General features: G+C 30.4%; 1 protein-coding gene across 2 annotated transcripts in view; it reads right to left on the bottom strand.

Annotated features, from left to right (window-relative positions):
* Window positions 1-1,226: 1,226 nt before the first annotated feature.
* LOC129231276 (gamma-aminobutyric acid receptor alpha-like) overlaps window positions 1,227-13,370 on the bottom strand; it is a 91,890-nt gene continuing 79,746 nt past the window's right edge. Inside the window, exons 7-10 of one of the 2 annotated variants that reach the window (XM_054865561.1) lie at window positions 12,990-13,124; window positions 9,596-9,748; window positions 4,450-4,703; window positions 1,227-1,785 (exon numbers count right to left, since the gene is read on the bottom strand). In XM_054865561.1, coding sequence (XP_054721536.1) covers window positions 1,486-1,785; window positions 4,450-4,703; window positions 9,596-9,748; window positions 12,990-13,124 — 842 coding nt within the window. In that variant the 3' untranslated portion in view covers window positions 1,227-1,485. Of the gene's footprint in view, window positions 1,786-4,431; window positions 4,704-9,595; window positions 9,749-12,989; window positions 13,125-13,370 lie in introns of both variants that reach the window. The other variant, XM_054865559.1, reaches the window with a different exon arrangement.

A 13,370-nucleotide genomic window follows, 5' to 3' on the forward strand; every position in this document is an offset into this window, starting at 1 on the left:
TTTTGCGTTTTGACACATTTTACAATAACAATCCACAATACTTTCTCGATTCACGCTTTTATTAGAATTAACAGTATTAAAGAAGCTTGTCATCGAAATGAACAAACATAAATTTTCCTGGTGACATAAATTAAGCTTATAGTCACCCAGAAAACTCCAAACTTGGTCGCGTTATTAAAATGCATAAAGGGAGATACAGAGTACGGGGTCGTATAGGCAACAGCCCGTAAAATTTGTCCTTTGGTATTGGCAGCGGTAGTTTTTGAAAGTAATTCTTTTTTTTATCGAAATGAAGCCAGCTGAAGGCAAAAATGGCCAAATGCAAAGGATGAGCGAATGATTTTGAGCCAGATCTAGACTTCTACAAATGCTCTCTATTTAACATTCTGCAGTTTCTTCTATACACCCTTGGTACTATCACTTAAATAACTACGGGGATACGTTCACAGCAGCCTTTAAGACGTTGCCCTCTATGTTGAAGGAGTCATCTGACGTGGAGTTAAAGCTGAGCATCACTGCTGCCAAACAAGCTGCAAATTGTAGACTTTAACGATGAATCGTGCATGATTTTGGACTAGATGGACATCATATGTCCATGGAGGGAGTAGGAAGAAAGTTCTGAATTGTTCTCATTTTTACAAAGGCATAAGTGCCTATTTCAAAGGGCAAGCAACTTACAAACTCATGTATACTACTTTGCAACTCAAGGATTGAGAGTGTGAGTTGCTCTCTTTTATGACAACTGGTTGCCTCAATTACTTTTGCGTACAGCCGTTACTATTATTGTGAGCAAATCCTGCAGCCTTAAATTTAATGGTACATCATCCAGGTGCCTGTTTCCAACATTTTACCTGGTCTCTTAAGGCTTGCATAGCTCTGGACTGTGTTTGCATTGTGATGTTCCTAGACAAGCTAAGTCACCTGACCTATCAAAAATCATATTTGTCTAGGGCTCGATAAACAGCCAGATTTGGGAATTCCGTAATATCACAAATCAGGAACAGAATTAATAAATTCCTTTTGTTCTGATAGCAGGATGATTGTCTTAGATCTGTTTATCACTCCTAACTTAAGAATATTTGTACAGTGACTTTGAATTTTGATTTATTTCATTGTGTGAATTAGTTCTCCCCACATTTTAATTCAATATTAAAACTAAAAACGTCACTTTCTTTATTTTTTTCCTCGCAAAAGCGAGTATATTTTTTTATTGTTTGAATTAAAATCCAAACGTGTTTCGAGCATGGTATGTTTTCTGTAAACACTTAGGAGGAAAAGTTTTAAATCAGAATAAATTTAACAATCTTATTCTTCTTACTTAAAAAGCGACTACAAATTATCACTACACAGCTTACAACCTTTAATGATAACATGCGACGTTAAAATACATGTTAACGCATGTACCGAAAAAAGCTTTATAAATTGCAGTAGATATGTTGATTTCTATTTTGAATCAATTGTAGAAGTAGGAAAATGTCCTTGGAGTCACATATTTTCCCATGTTGAAGACTGGTGTTTGGACCCATAGATGAACCAGTAGAAGAAGTTCAAAGCCAAAAAGCAGCAAGGGAATAAAATTCTGGAAATTTCATCAATTTTGCTAACGCTATTGACTGCGTCTGTTCTTCCAGCAACTCTACGCCGCATGGCAGCCTTGTATTTTTCACTGGCAAGAAAGCAGTTCCAAAACTGAATGCAACAGATTCTTAAATCCCGACAGTTTGGAATGTGAGTAGTTGACCTTTTCCTCCTGCAAGCTCTTGGAATTGGACTCGGATAGAGAACCTAAAGAAACATTAAATGACTAATGGTGCACTGAGTATTTGCAATAATATTAAGGAAAATCTTTAATTCGTTCAACTCACATACATACACATTTTAAAATATTTAGGTATAATAAATTAATTAATATTATTTTCGGCAAAATGCATTGATCATTATATGTTGTGCATTTCGCTTTCAGTTTTTATACAATAAGTTTGAGACAGCTAATCTTACAAGAAATTGAAATTTTGAAACCCGGACTACATTTTCATTCTTGAAAAGTGTTTCAGAGGAAGGGGAAAACCGGGTCTATTCCCGGGCATAAAAACTGGGCTCTTTGGGAAGAAGTATTTTTCAAGCATTGAAAGAAACGTAAATTTTACTTGTAATTTTAACTATCACGATTTCAATTTTTTGCCATTTTTGCTGCTGTAAATGTAAATTACTTAACTTTTTACTTCCTTTTACAAAAAAAGTATTGTATTCGCGAAAAAATTTTCACTCAAAAATCGACCTTAATTTCTATTTTACTATCTATTTTTCCTATTGAATCACATTAAAATTGACAGTAATGAGGAAATGACATTAAATTGGAGTAAAAGGAAGTCACGTGATGACATCAGTTCGTTTCCTTTTAGCTTTCTCATGAAATAAAATATGACAAACATAATGGCTTCGCTTGCAGTTACAATTAAATTGCAAAAATAGAAAACTTTTATTGGTTTGCGATTAAGTATTTAAATGGTAAATTTGAATAGTTTATATTTAAGTTACAGTACTAATCCAAGTCATAGCATTCATAGCAAAACACCTGATATGAGCAAGTATTCGTTAAGCACTTCATTTCAAGCAACAACGACAATTTTATTCTTCTTTGTTTTGATTAAAAAAAAGTGGTGGCTGTGGGGGTTATAAGCATAAGTCCTGCCTTTATTCAATTTCACTTAAGCAGCAGCTTGTAGTTGAGATCATTCAAGAATTTGTAACAAAAATATAAGAAAAATCTTGCATAATCATTTTTCAAACATAATGTGAAGGTTAAACATCAGCGAGTTCTTTTACTCTGTAAATTCCCAATGTTTCCCTAAGTATTACCGTGCAAATTCCCCGGGTTTTTTTTCCCGTTGCTCAAAATCTGTATGGGTTTTGCATCTCTATTCGTGCCACATCAGTCGGGGTATCATGTGAAAGTGTCATTGATGTATTGTCAGAAATATTTAAGTAAAATAGATAGCAATATCTGGTTCTATAAACATTAAAATAATATTTCTCTCAGAAATTTCACATGGAGTGAGTGGAACTTCCTTTACACACCTTTTAAACATATTTTGATAGCATTATTTTGGAATATACTACTGAATGAATCAGATTTCAAATTTATTGATGCAACTGATTTTGTTATTTGAAAATATTTTACTCTGTTACTTTTACTTGTTACATTCAATGAAGAACGTCAGTATATTTTAGCCAAGTGTTACTGTACGTACCATGTATTTTAAAAATATCCTTAGTACTATGCATTTCCAAAATATGATCGCGAAATGCTTAGCCTCGGAAAAAGAAAAAACAAAAACTGTATCAAGTAATTCTTTATTTTAAACCACAATTTGCCCCAAACCGTAGAATAGTGTCGATCCAATCTGCGCAGTTATGTATTTTTGCTTAGAAATTATTTTGATTGAGCAAGATTACATTATTCGCCACCACTTTATACAACTAACCCAGACTTTCTCAGTGTTGGGCTTGTACTTAAATACACAGAACCGATGACAGATTTGCACATATATCAATGCATTGATTTTAAAACACTTGCACATATAAATAACTACTGATTAAAAAATGCTCTTACTTTGCTTGAAACTTTCCTGACGTTTAAAAAACGCACAAAGTTGTAAAATTGTGTTTAAATGAAACTCATACCAGATTTTTTTAAAAGCATTTTGTCCATTATTTATTGCAACGTATGTTCAAATTTACTCTTTCTCCGACACATGACGTGTAAAATACGGACTCTAAATAATATTTATTTTAATGCATATTTTCTTAGATTAACTTTCAGCTGAAAACGTAAGCAAGACAATTATAATAATAATGGTAAAAAAGAATAAAAACTGCGTGACACTAATATCAGGCGTTGTAAAATTTAAAAGACTTTTCGTTTTAATTCTTGAGTGAACTTCTCTACTACAAATCAGTTATTGATGAGATATTGTAAAGGGGAATGAATATTACATGAGCATGTACTTTACTTATTATTTGTACACAATGGGAATGGATTTGTTCATTAAAAAAAATTTTTTAGTGGAAAGCATTCAGCATAAAACTTTTTTTTATTTAAATGGATATTAAAATTTCATGTGAGTAATTTCTACGTATCTAAGCAACACAATAATTTACCTAATCAAGGAAGGCGTGAGTTGCAATATTAATGAATAATGGTTACGTAAGTTTTTATCAAAAAAAAAAAAGGATAATTCCAGGAAAGCACGTCTTTACTTATCAAAACGGGCTTTCTTAGATAAAAGTTTTGTGCTTTAGCAATTTTTTCTAGCTTTGATTACATATCAGCTTAAAAAAGTTGTAAATATGTAGGAAATTGGAAGTGAGAAATACTAGAAAAGTTTTTCTGTTTCCAACAAAATATTCATGTTTATCATTATAACTTACAATGTCTCTCCCACTTACGGTCGTGGGACCCAAATGCCTGGTACTTGAAAATCCATCATCAGTATCGGATTCATCACCAGACTGGATGCAAGGATATTCCCCACTGCCGATCTTCGTAAAATAATGGACACCTGCGAACTCCAGTAGAGTCGCAATGACAAAGGTAAAGCACATGATAACGAACCAGTCCAAAGCTGTTGGATAAGAGACTTTTGGCAGATCGGTTTTTGTATCCAGACCAAAAGTTGACAAAGTGAGAACAGTAGTAATTCCTGCAAAAAACACATCCGAGAGAAAAAAATTTCAATTTCGAATTTCATAGTGACAACAAATAGATATTTCTGTAAGATTTGTATTTTTTAATGTGTCTTTAAAATGTAACTTCACTTTTAGTAACACTTAATATGCATGACTCATTGCAGTAAAATTATACATTTTCAGCCATATACAAATAAGCACGTATTTACTAAACGTAACGTAAGGTGGTGTTTCCAAGTTTGGAGCAGTAAAAGTCTTAAATTTCAAAAACAATCTTTTTTAAAAGTAAAATTGTATAGACGCCACATAGTTTGTATGTCGATTTGTCATACAAACATTGTCATACAAACAATGTCGTATGTCAAAAAATTTTTGAATTGACCTTTTAAGGTCAATTCAAAAATTTTTCTTCAACAGCCGCAATCATAAAATTTCCAATCTTAATAACATATTCCATAATCAAAAATCTTTATAAAGAAAATAAAAATACAACGTTAGAAGAAAAAAAAGATGTTGGAAATAACAGTGAAAAATACAATAATTACCTTTTTTACTGATTTAAGGAGTGATATGTTTATAACTTTGCCTACTAAATACTTGTACCAGGTAAATTATTAAAATTGCACTCTCGTTAATATATTAAAATATTATAGTTACATTTTTTATTGGACTTCAAAAGCATAATTATTTAATTCAGACTAATATATGCACTAAAATAAACAAAATGAAGCACCCAATTCAATAACATTTAAACATTTATTTTTCAATTTTGTTATAACAAAACGTCTATAAATCTTTAAAAAAATTACAAACACAAAGTGTAATTGGAATATGCCGCATTCAACGGTCATCGTTAATAAAATATCGAAAAAAAGTTTTCATGCTAGATGAATTAACTATATGAAAAGGATAACTAGCCTAGCAGATGGCGCTACTTTTAATTGCTTAACCAAATAAAGAAAATCCACACGAAAAATTATTTTAGAAAATTTCATAACTTTTTCATATAAAGTTAATTAAGAATAACGTAATAAAATTGATTCCGTTATGCTTTGCGTATTGCAAAAGTTTTACAGTTTATTTTTTCATAATAAGTGTAAAGCTGTACAGGTAGTTATCAAAATAACGGAAACACCCGAGAATAAAAGTGACATTTTTTAATGCGCTTTGTAAGTCTTAAAGAATAAAATTAAATATTTTTTTTTAAAATAAATAGCAATGTACATATTCTGGTACTATTTGGTGATTTAACGGAAGTTCTGGAAGTCTTGGATTTTTTTTCAAGCACGTGAAATGTCGGACCTTTCAAATTTTTAAAGAGGCCAAATTGTTGGAGCGCTTCTAGCTGAAGCAAGTGTAACTGAAACACTTCAACTTTTTGGCGCATCTAAAAGTACAGTATCTAAAGTCACGACAGCATACACACAGCGCGGTAAGACAAGCTCGGCAAAGCAAAATAGTGGGCGGAAAGAGAAGCTCAGTGAAATAAACCGACGTGTATTGAAGTAGAATGTAATGTCTAAAAAGCGAACAACAGCAGCAAAAGTGACCACAGAACTCAATCACCGTATAGAGTCACCAGTGTGAGCGATTAAAGTTAAAAGGGCATCTTTATAAACAGAACATTTACGGCAGAGTAGCGATTTCCAAAATTTTTTTCAAGTGTTTTCATTATTTTGATAACTACCTGTATATGTTAAAAGCTAAATTGAAATACAAATTCAAAACAAAAAAATAAATAAATAAATAAATGAATAGAATTCAAAAATGTTTTTATTAACTTAGCTTGGCGCTGGTATAAATGAAACTATGACTTATTGTAACGTTGAAGCTTAAAAAATAAACGAGTAGGATAAAAAAACACAATAGGGAGGGGGAGATTAAGATTTTATACGCAGCACCACATTTAACTGATGTATTCTACAATAATAAAGCATACGATAAATGTACGACGTTTTGTTTATTGGTTGGTTTTTATGTGCTAAATTAATAGCGCATAGTTATTTTATTTAATTTTTTTTAACTGCGAAATTTTGGATGCGTAACTTTTAAATATATCGCTACTTCTCGCATCTTATCACGCATAAGTTAGTATGAATTTGCTTTGTGCAAATATTGTATCTGCGCTGTATTCAGATTTTACACCAATAATTGATACATCTTTTCAAGTTTTTAAGGTGGGCCAACATACTCGCCGGACTGCTTTGGGCACTGGTTAGCATTAAAAAATAAATTACATCGTATGTTAGAATTAGTACTTCTAATACTATACTGATCCTTTAGAGATATAATAGATCGACAGTTCTAACACATTTGTTTAACAATTTCTATTGCGGTGTCAAAATTTTAAATTAATTTTTGCTTCATTTTCTTCAAAGATACATTTAGCGGAGGGAGAATACTAAGCACACTTTTAACCCAACTACTAAACGATTTCCATATTTCTAGAGCTTTATTATAAATAACTTATGTTGCAATATAAAAAAAATTATTTGTTTTTTGCAGAGCTTAGTCCACACTTAAGTCATTTCTATTTTCTTTAATTTTTTCGTTGGTAATATGCTTTACTAAAACCATACCAATTTTAACGATTGTAATTGCAATCTCTTAACTTGACTCCAAGTCTTAACTTGATTTAACTGAACTTAGTTCACAACTTCATCATTACTTTTTCCAGTTTTGGAGACTGATCTCAGAGCTATTTCTAAAACTCAAGTACCGCTTTTTTAACCTTAACGTTATAGGTGTAGTGTTCCAACATTATATTTTCTGCCCACTACACACAACTAACCAAATTATAGAAGGAACATTTCTAATGATTTTTGTGTTCTTTACTTAAAGTACAGCTGAAACAGTACCGTATAAAGTCATATATATATAAGCGTTACGAAACGTTTCAATACAAAAGTCAAAGTTTCCTGAAGTATAACTCACCCCACCTCTTGAGTTTAGGGAGAATTTTTTTTTTTTTTTTTTTTTGAAGTCTTTGTTTAAAAATTTGTTAAAAAAATTACAATTATCAGCAAAAATAAATTTTGTTGTCTCTGCTATTGTTTATTACCTAACGAATCTACATTAAATTGGGTGCTTTTATGGTTCTAGAACTCAAAAGTGCCCTTTACCCCCACATATCTAGTTAAATAGTGTAATCGTAAGTCTTGTCCCTACTCTCATTTTTTTTATAAGTATCTTTTTATTTATAACTCTTACAAAAATGCTCAAACAACATAGAAATGTCATTGAAAAACATTTAACATTACATCATTTTTTCAGAAGTAACAACGTAAAGTTAATTTGCATAACATTTCTGCAGGGTTCACCAAGAGGTGTTATTTTTCATTCTTCCCCAAGCTATTAAGGAAGACGGACATTATTCACTAAGAGGATCTGGAAACAAGGCCACTTTTGCTGTCTTCTTGAGATAGAGCTTTGCTCAAATATTATATTACTGGTAATTACTTTCTAGAAGGTTTTGTAGGTGTACAGCTTTACATACTCCAGAACATGGAGGAAAAATATATTACTCTTTACTAACTGCTTGCATTTTGGCCACTTAATCTTATAAATGCTTTGGTAGTGCGATTGCGATGTACGCAAGATATAAGTTGTTACCATACAAATATTAGTCATGGTAGAATGTTTTTGGTTTCTAAATAATCTAAACTGTTAGCTTAACAAACTAAACCACGTTGTTTTACATTTTAGTGTATTTTCTAAAGTAATTTAAAGTGTCAGAAAATGATCAACATTTCATCTTTTTATACCTTACATAATTTTTCAGATACATGTTCAGTAAAAATTTCATGAAAAATATTTCTTAGTTATTGAGTTATTATGCGTGTAATATCAAAAGCACACATTTTGCGATAAAAAGCTCATAGTTTTCTTAATAACAGAAACTTTTCAATGTGGTTTGTTTTAAATTTTTCAGGAAATACTGGTGAACAATATATATGTTTTTCAAAATCTCAAAAAAATTCGAGATTAAGAGTCGTATGTCCCTTTAAGACATGTTTTGAAAATTTCACTCAATTTAAACGCGCAATGATTTATTTAGTAGTGTGGACGTACTAATTGCATCATTGCGCTTTTGTATGTACGAAGTACTGTGTGTCGTTACATGAGAAACGATAACATACCTACTCATATTTGCAATACAAGGAACATATTATTGTTTTAAAAGTACCAGGTTTGTCAAAGTTGTTGACCCTTTTATAACAGGGGTTAGATTGTGCCAAATCATATTTTGAATGTCTTGGTCTAACTGTCAGCGGTAGGAGGCTGTTTTAAGGGGTTGGTTTGAAACGTGCTGCACGGCTGCCTTATCTTTCGTGAGAGTAAATTCACCCTCTTCTTATTAGTATAGTTCTTAATTATCTGTGATGGTAAAGCTGAAAAATTTCATGAATTGAATTTAACTTTTATTTCTGCTCAGGAAATGATGTAATATTATCTAAACCAGGTAATTAAATTTTACCATTTATATCAACTTAGCTTTCATATACTGTTTACTTGTGTCATTTAGAATCTACAACAACAAGTACTGTTAAGCATAACTTGATGACATCCTGTTCCAGGCCATATAGTCATACGTAAACGTTTAAACTTCAGCTGAATACTGTTTAAACGATTTTTGTACACATTAATTGTAGCTACCTAACACTACTATAAACTTCTGTTTTTGTTTAATAATAGTTCATAAGAGTTTGTTAAAGACTTTCTCAGTGTTTATGGGTGCAGTTAGCAGAATAAAAGATGACAAAGCACTGATTTTCTCTTACTTATAAAGCACGTCTTTTCTTTATTGCCAGAATTTTTTATGTCAAGATAGATAAACCTGAGATATTTTTTTTTCTTTCGTTACATAAACAAATATTAGAAAACTTTCTGCTTGAAGAACACTTACCTAGACCAACTCGATCAGCTGTGGCTTCTCGATTGATCCAAAATGAAACCCAAGACAATACAACTATGAGAATGCATGGAACATACACTTGAATTAAAAAATAACCCATGTGTCGTCTCAAGTTGAAGTTGATTTGAAGTACCGAAAACATCCCTAAGTAAAAAAAAAAGGACAATACAATATCAATCATGAAAAGTTTTTTCCTCTTCTTCAAAAAAGGGAATAAAATTTTACTTCTTCATAAACTAGAGTAAGACTTCATCAAAAAATGTTCGTTTGCAAAATTTTAACAAATGTTTAGGAATTATAATATTCTTGAGTTTCTATTTTTTTAAGCAATGTAATAAGGCTAGTTTAAAAAAAATCCAGTTAAGTCGATACTGCCCAACAAGGTTGCATGCCGAGAAACGTATTGGCATTAAGGCTTCTGCTGGGAAATCGGCAAATAACTGCGTTGTTGTTTTGATTAAAAATAAATTTCATGGATGAAGTGGACAACATTCAGAAAAATTAAATTAAAGTGACTTGTTTTTCCTAAAAATATTTCTTGCCCAAGTTAATTCCCGCCAAAGATTCAATTTCGGGTGACATTTCTCAATTGCGATTTTTGGAAGAAAAAAAAAAAAAAAGAAACTGCGAGATCTCAAAAACAAAACGCGAAGTTTTGATGCGGTTCTTTATGTAAAAATATTAATTTTTATCTAAAAGTGCATGCACCATTTGGAAATACGAATTTCTTTTCTTTTTTTCCTACAGCTTTAAAAAAAAATAATTAGTAAGTTTTGATTTTTTTTCGAAAATGACAATTTTAACGTAAGGAATCGTTGACAATTTTGTAATGCTTGGCTGCAATCGTTCAGTCTGAATCGTGATAAATATTGATTTATAAATTATCTCCTAAGATTAACCGCGCTTCCAAGAATCATTTAAAATGCAGCAGATTAGGGTAGACCGACCAGTGAGGGAACACCACCCAGTGAATGAACAGCGCGTCATTAAAAAAAATAATAATAAATAAGCTTCTAAAATTTTTTTTCTGAATAAATTCACTACAAAAGCGTTCTTTATTGATATTCTGAGCTATCTGACACCTGATTGTTTACTTTTGGATACGTATTTTTTTCCTGAAAAAAATTGGAAATTTTTACTGCCGTGAATCGTTCTTTCTCTCTTTCAAAATCATAAGGCTGGTTTCGTGCTAGCAAATATTTTGATACATATTATTTTTAGCGATAAATTTTATTTTTTAACTCTACGAAAGAAAAATTAAGTATACATATTTAGGCTATGGATTTAAATTGTTTCAGTCAATGCAGAATGCGTAGATTTTCAGGTAGAGGGATGTTCAGTCACTGGGTACGAAAAATTGCAAAAACCCAGTGAATGAACAATGGCAAAATTTCTTTTGATTTAAAAAGAAATTTGAAGTTTCTTTGAAATATTTTCATTTTCGTACTTTTTTGTAATGCATATAGTTTTATATGCTTATTTATTTATGTATTTCATTATATAGTCTAGAATTTCTTTATTTTTGTCTTTGCAAACAATGCACTTTTTACTGAGTTTTTATATTTTATCTATCTATATCTCTATCTGTATATTAACCTACCTACACCTATCTTTCTATATCTTTATCTCTCTTGATAGATAGACAGGTAGATTGAGTGATAGAGAAATAGAAATATATATGCAAAGAGAGAGAATAGATTGGTAGATATGTATGGTATGTTTGTATGTAGATAGATAGATAAATATATAGAGGAAGATATATAGATAGATATATAAAAAATAAGAGGTAAATAGATATATAGGTAGATAAATATAGAGATAGAATAGATAGGTAGATAGAGACTAATATAGAGATAGATAGTTAGGTAGAGAGACTGATATAGAGATAGATAGGTAGATAGACAGGTAAAAAAGCAGGTAGATAGATAAATAAATTGATTAGGATAATAGATTGGTAGATATCTAGATGTACAGACAGATAAATAGGTTGATAGTTAGGTAGATAGAGAGATAGATAGATAGCTAAGTATAGAGATAAATAGATAAGTAGATATATATATATATATATATATATATATAGATAAGTAGATAGATAAGTAGATAAGAGTAAATAAGTAGATAGGTATATAGATTAGTAGATAGATAGATAGATAGATTGATGTATAGATGGATAGATAAGTGGATAGATTGGTAGATAAGTAGATAGATAGATAGAAAAATAGATAAGTACATTGATAAATAGGTAAATAGACTTAGAGATAGATAGATAGATAAGATATATAAATAGACATGGAGATAGATAGATATATAAGTAGATAGACAGCTAGATAAGATATATAAATAAATATATAGATAGATAGATAGATATAGATAGTTATATAAATAGATAGATGAATAGATATAGATAGTTATATAGATAGATAGATAGATCTCAAAGAAACTTAATTTCTTTTTGAATCAAAATTTATCATGTTAATTCACTGGACCAATTTGTGTTCATTTACTGGTTCGAGGTGTTCATTCACTGGGTCGTTGTGCCATTTTTTCTTTAAACACCTAAAATAGTCGGAAGCAGTACCATTTAAGTTCCCGCGATTTTTTAGAGATATTTACATAGATCAATTAAAATGTTTTAACTATCACGATCTGTATAGTATAGAATTTAAAATTACTAGGATTTTTAAAAAATGAAATTGTGCTTAACTGTTCATTCACTGGTCGGTCTACCCTATATCGTCTGTATCTTTCTAAAGTGTTAAGATGTTGAACTGTTTTTTTTTAAATGAGTTAACACGCCTACTTGTGTTTTAAATAATTATGAAGTATAACTTTCTATCGTTCGCGCATGCACAGTAACAAAAATTTGCTTTAAACGTTAATATTTCATCAAATTTGAAAAGTTTACCTTTCACATTTTAGTAATATAATTATCTTGTATGCCGTCAAATTTTCTGAAAGTTGGGAATTAGTGAAGGTAATCTCTGCATGATTATGGGCCGCAAACTGTCAATAAACTTAGTATTTTTGAAAAAATAAATGCTTATATCTTCGTGAATATAAATGATACTTGCACGAAAATATAAAAAGTAGGTGTACATAGTATGTAATTTAATTTCTGAAAACTATAGTTTATTACCAGATATTTACAACTAAGGATACAACCCCTGTACTCATTGTAAAAAGTTAAAAAATGGAAAAGTTTGAAATGCAAAATAGATTTACTGGAGAATTGCCTTTGTATACAACAGTAAGAATAAAAACAATAATACCTAATTATTTTAAATGAGAGTTATTCCTATTGAAATGATAAAAATCAATTCATTTAATAGGTACTAGAATCAATCGGGCTTTTGATTTTACTAATGATTTCATACATTGGTGTTACCTGTCTTTGCTGTCACTGTTCCATTTTGTATTGGAAAATCAATCAAATCATACTGAGAAAGAACAAGACCTTCATTTAGGCTAACAGCTCCTTTTGGATCCCATTGATACCTTAAATGATCCACAGTGTACCCATCTAAAAATATTAATTATAGAAAAAACACTAAAAACATGAAAGAAAATGACAAAATTACCAATTTAAATAATCTAAACTCGCAATTTATATTTTATTTAATTATTTTTTAAATTTTCGAAAGTGTAAAGAAGCTTAAATGAAGCATTTAAAATAAAAACCAGTTGTATATATTTTTTAACTTTTACCAGAGAGACAAACAACACAATTAACGTTCTGTCTACTTTTTTTCCCGAATTTTTTTTTTTC

This window comes from Uloborus diversus, chromosome 10, assembly GCF_026930045.1.
Source record: "Uloborus diversus isolate 005 chromosome 10, Udiv.v.3.1, whole genome shotgun sequence".
NCBI classification, from domain to species: domain Eukaryota; kingdom Metazoa; phylum Arthropoda; class Arachnida; order Araneae; family Uloboridae; genus Uloborus; species Uloborus diversus.